The sequence below is a fragment of the Scardinius erythrophthalmus genome, assembly GCF_964197995.2.
Source record: "Scardinius erythrophthalmus genome assembly, chromosome: 17".
NCBI classification, from domain to species: domain Eukaryota; kingdom Metazoa; phylum Chordata; class Actinopteri; order Cypriniformes; family Leuciscidae; genus Scardinius; species Scardinius erythrophthalmus.
The window spans coordinates 1,253,513-1,265,282 of record NC_138237.1 but is presented as its reverse complement, the minus strand read 5'-3'; the positions used below and the strand labels follow the sequence as shown (position 1 = coordinate 1,265,282).

At 39.6% G+C, this 11,770-nt stretch overlaps 1 protein-coding gene across 1 annotated transcript; it reads left to right on the top strand.

The window, feature by feature from the left end:
• Nucleotides 1-2,199: 2,199 nt before the first annotated feature.
• klf4 (Kruppel like factor 4) lies at nt 2,200-11,770 on the top strand. The gene is made up of 5 exons (XM_081390639.1): nt 2,200-2,737; nt 2,875-2,989; nt 4,893-5,622; nt 6,818-6,982; nt 8,864-11,770. Exons 1-5 carry the CDS (start codon nt 2,733-2,735, stop codon nt 9,037-9,039), a joined length of 1,191 nt encoding a protein of 396 aa, XP_081246765.1. The 5' UTR covers nt 2,200-2,732; the 3' UTR covers nt 9,040-11,770.

Genomic DNA, 11,770 nt, shown 5'->3' with positions numbered 1-11,770 from the left:
TTAACTTTCTTAGCATGAGGAAAAGCTGCTTGTGATTGATCATGTGACTCTCATCTCCGCTGTGATTGGTGGTTGTCAGTGTTTTACAATGGTACCAAACAGATATTAGTACTTCAATAGGTCGGTAAATTAACATTATATCAGATAGTGAAATACTTTTTTCTACTGTAAATTTAAGTTAAGCCTGTAAAACTTAAAATGCTGCAACCGTGTTTTTTATGTTAAATTTCTGGCAACCTCAGCTGCCGTTTTTTAACCGTAAAATTTAATGGAAATATTTTTACAGTGTGAGAGAGAGAAACAGACGAGAATCAGAAGCATGAGTGTGTAGAGTGAAAAGAGTTTAGACATTTGAGGAAAAACTCAAACACCTGGAGCAAAAAAATAAAAAAAATGCTAAAATATCGGCCTAGTGTCACAGACAGGGTTTAGATTAAGCCAGGATTAGGCCTTAGTTTAATTAGGGCCTTTGAAAAAAAAAATCCTGATGTGCATCTTGAGACAAAACATTGTCACTGATATATTTTAAGATAAGCGTTCAGTTGAAACATCTCAAACATGCGTTTAGTCTGGGAATATTTTAAGCCTCGAAAGATTATTGATCCAGACTGAACAAACATACTCTGATAGCAACTGTCCATTCCTTTACAATCGTTTACCACACTCTTCACTGAGTATAACTCAAGCCGTGCAGTGGCGTGTAAATTAATCTTCCTCCGCCAACACTCCCCCATATGCAAATCCACTGAAGGAAAATCACCTGTTTATTTAAATATCTAATTTGCATTGTGATTCCTGGATATAGAGAGTCTGTCAAGATGTTCCCACAGGTATAGAGACTAACAGAGTACATCATCTCAAGTAAACACACACACAAACACTGTGCCAAGGAAATTAAATTGGATACGGAGAGTACGGATGCTCCTTCAGGAATGTTCGTTTGCATAAAAGCTTGTGAAAACCCTAAAATAATCATCACTGCCATTATAATCACCTCAGCGAATCATGTCCGGTCTTGCACTGTTTCATCACCGCATATGTTGTACTTTTCAGAAAGCGGTATTTTCACATTCCGAAACCAAGAAAGCTTATCGTATCTTTGCAAAGGAGGGTAAATAAACATCAGACGATGGCACTAGATACGAGGTCTCGCCTTCTGTCGTTCCTAAAGCACTTATTCGCTCGTAAAGTCAGGTTCAAAGAGCAAAGCAACTCCTGAGATTTCACCACCACTATCCCTATACTGACCGATCCATACTCGCATATCAACATTTCTCTACTATCTGCATTAGTCATGATATATAACTAGTATAGTGAGACGTTTGAGTGTGTGTGTGTGTGTGTTGTATTCTGTGGCTAAATGCAGGCCTGCTGTTGACAGAGCCAAACGAACAAGATCCTGATGTACCAGGATGGTCCCAGCGCTTGTGTTTGCTCTTCATACAAAGACGATTGTAGACACGGCAAATCCTCCGACACGGGAACGAGTTTATGCAGAAGTCGCCGTTTGAAACATCACACTCGGATATTTACACTCTCAGCGTTTCCTGATGCAGATTTTAGGACACTTTTAGGAGAGATCGTCCAACAGATGTGCTTTACTAGACCGAAACACAACTCCACACTCGCTTACGGTGTGAATATTTCCATAGAATAACATAGAGAAGAGATGTTGATGCAAGAGGAAGTTATCGTGATTAAAGATTATGAGGCACGTGAATTTAAAAACCATAACGATGTGCAAAGATACGTATATTATAATAATAAAAAAAAATCGCACTAAACAAGTGAGAATGCTGACATAAGAAAACCTGAAATAGATTTTGGTTACACTTTATTTTTAGGTGTCATTGTTACAGTGTAATTATATATTTAAGTACTGAGTGATATTAATGCACTACATGTACTAACTATAGGGTTAGGGTTTGGTTGAGGGTTAGCTGCATGTAATTATGCATAATTTACTGTTGTTACTATGGTAAGTATATGTGACATATGCAACAAGGACACTGTAAAATAAAGTGTGTTTTACTCATGATTATGTGATAAACACTGAATGAATGAATGAATGAATGAATGAATGAATGAATGAATGAATGGAGGGATAATGCATTTCATCACAGAAGAAATCCCACACATTTTCGTCTGCCATTGTCCTGTGCATTGCGGTATAATTAGCGTTAATTACAGCCACGCCTCACAGGAGCAGTTTGCGTTTAAACTCATTACGCACGCACAGGTGTCACAGGTAACACACACACACACTCCACAAACACAAAAAACTACTTTTCTGCTCGAGCACTAACACTACGTTCTGTTCGCCAATGATTCCTCCTCGTGTGAGTCCCGGTTGCTAACACGCACATGTTTGTGTGGATACAAAATACCGGCGCGCTGCCAGATCTTTTTATTATTTTTTCTCTCCTGAATGACGTCACGTCACGCCGTGTTTTTTCCCTCGGTTGCCCGGCGACGAGGGGCGTGTCCTGGGTTTAAGAACTAGGCGAGGAAAGCCCTGATCTGACGACTCACTCACTCGAGTCCACACCGCGGAGAACGAGCGCGTCCCGAATGGCACAGAGAGGGAACCGATAGACAGGGAATCCCCGACGAAACCGAGCCGGGTTCTGATGCGCGTGTCCACCGGCATGGCACGGACACGCGTCTGACGCGCGCGTTGGACAGGATCGCAGAATTAAAACACTGAGGATTTCATTTTTTTGACTGGACTCATGAGGTGCGTTTTGCACTTCTCCAACACTTTTTTCCTTTGGGTTTTCATGTGTCATGTTTTAGGAGCGATAGTTTCCTCAGCTCCGCAGCGTGACTAGGATTATTTTTTATTTTATTTTTACCTTTTTTCTTCAATTGCAGGCAGCCACCGAGTGAGTTTGACAGTATGGCTCTGAGCGGCACGCTTTTGCCCTCGATCTCCAGCTTTGCTGATGTGAAGCACAATGCCATTACTAGACCTGGGAATGCCAGTCCGGTGAGTATCTGATCTATCCGACAGGTGATGGTCAGCGGTCAGTTCACGCGCACATTCACGCGCTTTACTCGCGAAATTCCGCTGCAGGTGAGATTATGTCATCGGCTCGTAGTTGATATTCCTCGAGCAACGCGCGCGGCAGGGGCGTGAACCTCGCGAGCGCTATCTCGCTGTCGGACAGTCCTATTAACTCGCACTTCAGGTTGGACTGTCCTTAAGGCACCATAGTTGGAAAAATAAAAACAGTGCTGCATTTAAGCGTCTTTTAATAATGCATAACATCAGATTAAAATCAATGGACGATTATTTAGCATGCAGATTTGAGACTTATTATTTATCCCCCACTTCAGGCTGAATTCTCATAGTTGGAAACATAATTCTGCATGGAAAAAGTCTTTTAATAATGCATAACATCAGATTAAAATCAACGGATAGTTTGGCGATTATTTAGCATGCAAGAATAAACGTCCGCATTTGATAATTACATCTTCGAGATTTATTATTTATCGTCCACTTTAGGTTGGATTCTCATAGTTGGAAATAGAATGCTATTTGAAAGAGTATTTTAATAATGCATGACATCAGATTAAAAATCAAGGATAATTGGACGATTATTTGGCATGAAAGAATATACTCATCCTTTAATATCACGCATTTATGTCTTTGAGACTTATTATTTATCGTCCACTTCAGGTTGGGTTCTCTTAATTGGGTACATAATGCTGCATGAAAGAGTCTTTTAATAATTCATAACATCAAAAGAACCAGGTTGATTAAATTCAACATGTCAGTCTGATAGTTTGGCGATTATGCGTCCGCGTTTGAGACTTGTTGACTTATTATTTATAATCCACTTCAGGTTGGGATTCTCATAGATAATAACATAATTCTGAATGAAAGAGTTTTTTTTTTAATAATTCATAAAATCAACAGATAGTTTGGCGATGATTTAACATGCAAGAATAAACGTCCTTTAATCTCATGCATTTTATAATTACATCTTTGAGACATTATTATTTATTGTCCTCTTCAGGTTGGGATTCTCTTAGTTGGAAACATAATTTTATATGAAAGAGTCTTTTAATATTTCATAAACATCAGAAGAACCAGGTTGATTCAAATCAACATGATAGTTTGGCAATTATTTAGCATGCAAGAATAAATGTTTGATGATTACGTCTTTGAGACATTATTATTTATCGTCCACTTCAGGTTGGATTATCTTAGTTGGAAACATAATGCTGCATGAAAGAGTCTTTTAATAATTCATAAAATCAGATTAAAATGAATCAACTGCTAGTTTGGTGATTATTTAGCATGCAAGATAAACGTCCGCGTTTGATAATTACGTCTTTGAGACTTATTGACTGATTATTTATCGTCCACTTCAGGTTGGATTCTCTTAGTTAAGAACATAATTCTGAATGAAAGAGTTTTTACTAATTCATTAAATCAACGGATAGTTTGGCGATGATTTAGCATGCAAGAATAAACGTCCTTTAATTTCATGCATTTGATAATTACATCTTTGAAATTTATTATTTGTCCACTTCAGGTTGGGATTCTCTTAGTTGGAAACATAATTCTGCATTAAATCGTCTTTAAATAATTCATAAAATCAGATTAAAATCAATCAATGGATAGTTTGGCGATAATTTAGCATGCAAGAATAAACATACTTTAATTTCACGCATTTTATTATTACATCTTTATTTATCGTCCACTTCAGGGTTGTGTAAGTTGGAAACATAATGCTGCATTAAAGCGTCTTGTAATAATTAATCAAATCAGATTAAAATCAACTGATTATATAGCATGCAAGAATAAACGTTTGATGTGTACGTGATGTGCGAGACTTACCTTGTCTAATTCCCTCTCTCTGCATGTCTGTGTTTGGAATAAGAGATGGAAGGAGGACATGTCTCAGCTCAAACACCCCTGCATGTCTTCAGGCGGGACTTGCACTGACCTGGACGTCCCATCCGTGATGACCAAGAGGGAACCGGAAGAGCTCGACCTGTTGGACTATGATTTCATCCTGTCGAACAGCATGTTTCAAAAACAACAACAACAACAACAACAACAACAACAGCAACAGGAGGCCTCGATGTCCAGAACTCTTCCCCCGTCGCCCTACACCTATCAGATGCCCTCTCCTCAGGACCAGGACAACAACATGTTGTACAACATCCCGGACATCAGCGACGTGTCTCCCTCTGGGGGTTTCGTTGCGGAGCTGATGAGACCGGAGCTGGATCCTGCATATCTTCATCCCACGAGCCTCCAAGGGAAGTTTGTGGTGAAGGACATGAGTGAATACAGCATCAGCAAGGGCGGGTTAATGTCGGACACGTCGTCTGTGCCGTTCGTGTGTCCTCCGATTAAAGCGGAGTGTCCTGGCACGTGCAGCATCTCTCGACCCATGGACATTCACTTGGGATTGAACTCCGGCTCCGGGGTCGGTCAGAGAACGCTTCTGGATCCTCACGGTTTCGGCACGGGTCGATCTTCCACTTCTTCTCTCTCTCCGGACGAGCGTCCTCAAGCTCAGGTGTTGGGAGAGCCTTCATTATCTCTGGCTCAGGGATATTCCGGTTATTCCGGTTTTCCGCAGCCTCCCGCTCAGTACCAAGGTCAGTCACTACTATTAGTCATTTTACCTTTAACCCTTTGGAGCAGTGTGCGTGTCGGTCAAAAAAGACCGATTTATTTTTTTGTGAATGAAACGAATGTACTATATTTGAGTTTGATAATGTTTTTTATTTAATATTTTGTATTTTTTTATCCTTAATATTTACGCTGTATTTATAATCCATTTATTCACTTTTTGAGCATATTTTATTTTTAATTTTATTTCTAACTTAAACTGTCGTAAATCTTGAAGGCTTTAGAGCGACAGACTTAAGTTTGAACTCTTTTCAAAGACGACACTCGGCAGATTATTGATGAAGTGAAAAGTTTTTTAAAAAGTAACAGAATTTTACGTGTATTGTTATGAAAAATGCACAAAAAAATACTATTTTAAATTTTTATATTAAATATATTTTCAAAATCACATTTTACTCTAAAACTTCAACATTTGAGGCTGATATGTGATAAATGATCTCTCAGTGAGATGTTGTTCGGCTGCAGTACCAAACGCTTCCACTAGAGGAACTTCCTCTCATTCATTTCCAATGCGCTTGTTTCTGACCGTGAGAAACACAAGTGTGACTATTGTTTACAGGACCATTTAACCAGTCGAATCATGTCCATGATTTTTTTTTGTGTTCACATAGCAAGTGCCAGTTTTGTACCATTCTGATGAAGTAAAAAATTTAAATAAAACGAAATGTAAAAATTTTCACCCAGACTTTGAGTTTAGCTTTATATGAAGCATAACCAGGCGTGCTAATTTCAGTCAGACGATTGCTTTCTGTTAAAGCTCAACCAAAGCAGTCATTTTAATCAATTGCACTGAGTTTTAACCAAGCGTTAACCTCCCTCTCTCTCTTGAATCAAACACTGAAGAGACTTAAACTGCAGTTCATCGACTGGCCACTAGAGGCCGGCTGCAGAAGAGACTCAATCCCATAAACCCCCACGGTAAAATGCCCAACTTTACAGCAGGAAAACACATGTTCACAGTCTGGTGCTAAAAGTGGTTTTGGTCTATATAGCTAATTTTGCCCTTCATGACGACTGTGAGGGGGGTGAATATTTTTATAACTCATCCGTTTAAATTATATTAAGCCTTAAAGTTCTGCATAATTAAGGGCGTGGCCACTTGAGTGACAGGTGGATTTTTGGTCTATATAGCTAATTTTGGTCATTTTACTCGTTTGGCAGAGCTGATTTCTCCAGCTGAGGGTTTGCCGGAAGAGTCCAAGCCCAAGCGGGGTCGACGCTCCTGGCCGAGGAAGCGGATCGCGACACACACGTGTGATTACGCTGGCTGCGGGAAAACATACACCAAGAGCTCGCATCTCAAAGCCCACCACAGGACTCACACAGGTCAGTGTCTGCAGCATATGTCTTTTCGTCTTCCTGGTTCTGAATCGGACTCTTGGATTGGTCGATCCCCCTGTCAATCACAGCTGCTGGACCAATCAGAGGCAGAGCCGATGAGGGAACAGGACTGTCTTCTTTCTTGCTGCCGTTAACAGTCCTGAAAACATCAGACGTGTGTTCAGCATTACTGGCTGATTAATGTGGCACATTTTATAAGGGTTAAAGGGTTAATTCAGCCGAAAACTAAAATCCTGTCATTAATCACTCGCCCTCATGTCGTTCCAAACCCGTAAGACTTTCCTTCATCTTTCAGATTTCTGTCCCTCCATTGAAAGTCTGTTCACGCAAGTAGGGTTCGGGTATCGTTTGAATTTTAACGCTTCCGATTTTGATTCTGCTTATCGATTCCGATTCTTATTGATTCCTAATTTCGATTCCAATAAGGTAAAAAAAAAAAAAAACAGCCTTAGATATCATTCACATTTAGAGAAATGGGTGTAATGGGAGTAATCATAACAAATAGATATACAGTGATAAATAATGTGTCTGACCACACTAGACGCGACTGCGAGATGCGTCAAAATCAATCAAAACCCACAGCTAATCAGAACAGCATGTGGGTGGAGTCAGCCAATCAGAACAGCGTGTGGGCGGAGTCAGCCAATCAGAACAGCATGTGGGCGGAGTCAGCCAATCAGAGCAGTATGTTGGCAGAGTCAGCCAATCAGAACAGTGTGTGGGCGGAGTCAGCCAATCAGAACAGCGTGTGGGCAGAGTCAGCCAATCAGAACAGCGTGTGGGTGGAGTCAGCCAATCAGAACAGCATGTGGGCGGAGTCAGCCAATCAGAGCAGTATGTTGGCAGAGTCAGCCAATCAGAACAGCGTGTGGGCGGAGTCAGCCAATCAGAACAGCGTGTGGGCGGGGTCTCGCAGCACCAGAGAGTAATCTTGACGCAAGAAAATGGATAAGTGCTACATAATCAAATACACAAATATTACACCATTTAAACATTATTAAAAATACATAGGCTGAGTTACTAAACCAATCTCTGTCAAAGAATACACTTGTTTGTTCACAGTTTGAACGTTCTTGTTTCCATTTGTTTAATTTCAAGATCTGAGGTGAATTATCCACTGTTGCTTTTACAGCTCAAAGCTGGAGCACTAAATGACATTTAGAGTCACATGACATGCTTTTAACATTAAATAAAGCACATAAACAGTCCCTGAGATTATCATCGCCACACTTTGTGTTTGTTGTTCCAGCGCGATTTCGCAGAAAAATATAAACCGTTTCTAAAATAGAATCGTCGCGTGTCGCCGTCGGTTAGGACCAACACTCGGTTAACATGGAAAATAACCTTTTATCGCGCGTCGTGTCGTGTGTAGTTAGCACACGGTGTTGGTCACATCCAAAACATGTGCAGAAATGTGATTTTAATGTGATTTTAAAACCACTCAAGCGTGAGACGACAGTTTTCAGTGCCTAATATTATTTCTGCCGTCTCTCATATTGAAAAACTCACAAAGGAATCAATAAGAGGAATCGAAAATTTTTATTTTATAACAAGTTTCCGATTCCTGACCTCAAGTATTGGATTTTCGATTGCCAAACCCTCTGTGAGACACATGTGCTGTAATGCCGATCTGAAGAGAGTGCCGTTGGCAGGTGTTGTGATCTGCTAGTCCAACAGCAGGTTGATACTGATCCCTCATGAAATAAACCACAAGCCTGTGTTTGACTTCCCCTTCTATTCAATAAACCAAAGGACGAGCAACATCTGAATTGCCTCTCTCTCTCTCTCTCTCTTTAGTTGCGTGTGATTGTTCTCGTTAGGACCCGAGGGTGAAACGCTAACTGTTGCGTGTGCTTGTGTGTTCAGGAGAAAAGCCGTATCACTGTGACTGGGAGGGATGTGGCTGGAAGTTCGCCCGTTCGGACGAGCTCACGAGGCATTACCGGAAACACACGGGACATCGGCCGTTTCAGTGCCAGAAGTGCGACAGGGCGTTCTCTCGGTCCGACCACCTCGCGCTGCACATGAAGCGCCACCTATAACCACAGCTGGAGGACGTCAGAACAAGGGAAGAGACTGGAGAACCACGTGTTGCCTTTGAACAAGAGTCCGTGGCTGCGTTTACATGCAGCCTATACTCCGTTAGCGATCGGCTCAGTCGGACTGGAAAGCCTTCGTGTAAAAACACATTAATCGATCCCAATTAAATTTCGATCGGATTGAAAGGGGTTTATTCCTTTTCTAATCCGATCTAGAGAACATGTGAACACCTAATCGGATTGAAAACCGAAACTGAAAGGACTGAAATAGCGCAATGACGTTGAAATAGCGCAATGACGTTGAAATTGCGTAATGATGTTGAAATTGCATAATGATGTTGATATAACGTAATGACGTTGAAATGGCGTAATGACGTAGAAATAGCATAATGACGTTGAAATAGGGTAATGATGTTGATATAATGTAATGACGTAGAAATAGCGTATTGATGTTGGAATAGCGTAATGACGTTGAAATAGCGTAATGACGTAGAAATTGAGTAATGACGTTGAAATTGAGTAATGACGTTGAAATTGCGTAATGACGTAGAAATAGCGTATTGACGTTGAAATAGCGTAATAACGTTGAAATTGCGTAATGACGTTGAAATTGCGTAATGACGTTGAAATTGAGTAATGAGGTTGAAATTGCATAATGGCGTAGAAATAGCGTATTGACGTTGAAATAGCGTAATAAAGTTGAAATTGCGTAATGACGTTGAAATAGCGCAATGACGTTGAAATAGCGCAATGGCGTAGAAATAGCGTAATGACGTTGAAATGTTCCTGTTGAATAAAGTGTCATATAAATGAGTTTCCCGTCATTATAAAATGATAAAATTGCATTATTACATTACATTAACAACACTATTATTAATTACTATTATTATTAGATTATTATAATTATTCTATTATTTATATATTTCGTCATACGCTCAACGTCTCCAAATTATGACCAGAAATTGATAAATATTAATTCTGCTGTTTAAAACAAATAAAGAACCGATGTATGAGAATAGTTATTAATTCGTGTATATTCGTGTGCGCATGTCCAAAAACATATCCCGATTTGAACTTTTGACATATAAACTCATTTTTGATCACCAAAATGACACATCTAAACTATAACCGCGCACATCAACCCGATCACATGTTCAGCGTTCACTAAACTCCACATCCGGGAATGATCTCAGTCCGACTGAAGCTCGAGTAAACGCAGCCGCTGGAACTCTACGACGAGCTGTGTTTTCCACAGCATCAGGGTTGGGACTTTTCTTCTTCTTTTCTTCTTTTTTTGTGTTTTTTGTCGTCGTCTTCCAACATGCTGGTGATTCGAAAGACTCTGTCTGTTTTCTGGGACGATACTGGAACGTGCGTCTACTTACCGACAAAACTTGGAGATGCCAAGTGCCAAACTAAAGACTGGAAGTATATGAATATCAGGGATACACATTAGATTATATGCAGGGTTTGAAATTAACACTCGCCAAACGCGGGAAACATCCACTGTGGCGGGAAACGCCGTCCAATCACGAGCCAATCTGGCGTGTTGTTATTACGTTTGCTCACTTTGCTGGGGAAGCTACGCAGATGTAGCGCAAACACTCAACATTTGTCATCATGATGTATTAAATACAGTGTATTGCGCAGAATCTGCTCACTCGAACACACACGTCACTACACAACAAACAACAGCGCTTGTTCACTTGCGTTGAAGCAATAGCGAAGATTAAAAAGCATTTGGTGAACAGAAAAGATATAAATTTCCAACATCCTCATTTTTTTTTTTTTTTTATGTTCTTTGTACTGTATTGATCAGTCCATCTAAAACACATTTTTGGATAGATGAGTAAAATGCCATAAGATATTATGTCTTGTTTTCTGGGGAAATAAATCAAAATTAAGTGAGTTTTTGCTTAAAACAAGAAAAATTATCGGCTATAATAAATAATCTTGTTTCTGTTTGAATTAACATTATTTTTCTCACCCCATTCTTTTTTTAAGCATCAACTCAGGACATAATATCTTACGTCATTTTACTTGTAAATGCTTTAATAATCTTTAGATATTTGGACTGGAAACAAGACAAAAACACTAGAAAAGCATTTTCTGCAGCGTAAGAAATGAATGTATGAAATCCAAATATTATATATATGCTGTGACGTAGTTAATCTGGTTGATATCTTTATTTTTGGGCTAGTTGAAGTTCTGAATGTCCGGTAACGTAAAAAATGTAGAAGCTAAATTGTCCGGTGAGTGAAAACGTTGATTTCAAACCCTGATTATATGTATTAACGAGGCCTTTAATTGACCCACATTCCATCTCTCAATCCTCAAACACTGATCCGTCGACTGGATTGTTTAAAAGCCATTAATTTCAGGTACAGAATAATTTATAGGTGTGTTACTACGAGAAGGTGCTGGTGTATTCAGTGCGGTACCAAAGACTAAAGTGGATTTACTGGAGCGCTCGGGGCGAACGCACGACCTCTCCTCGGTGACGGACATCTAAACTGCACTGTGGTTTGCAAGGTGCAATAATTTTGATATGTAAGACATGCATATTTTTATATAAGACACAACAACAAAAATAACTCTGAACAAAGCTGTTTTGTTTATAGTCAGATTCATGTAATATAATCTTACGTTTTGTACATTTGTAAATATTTTTCATTAAGGTTTTTTGTATTTTATGTATGAATGCAATCCAATAATAAAACAAAAATAAAAGGTA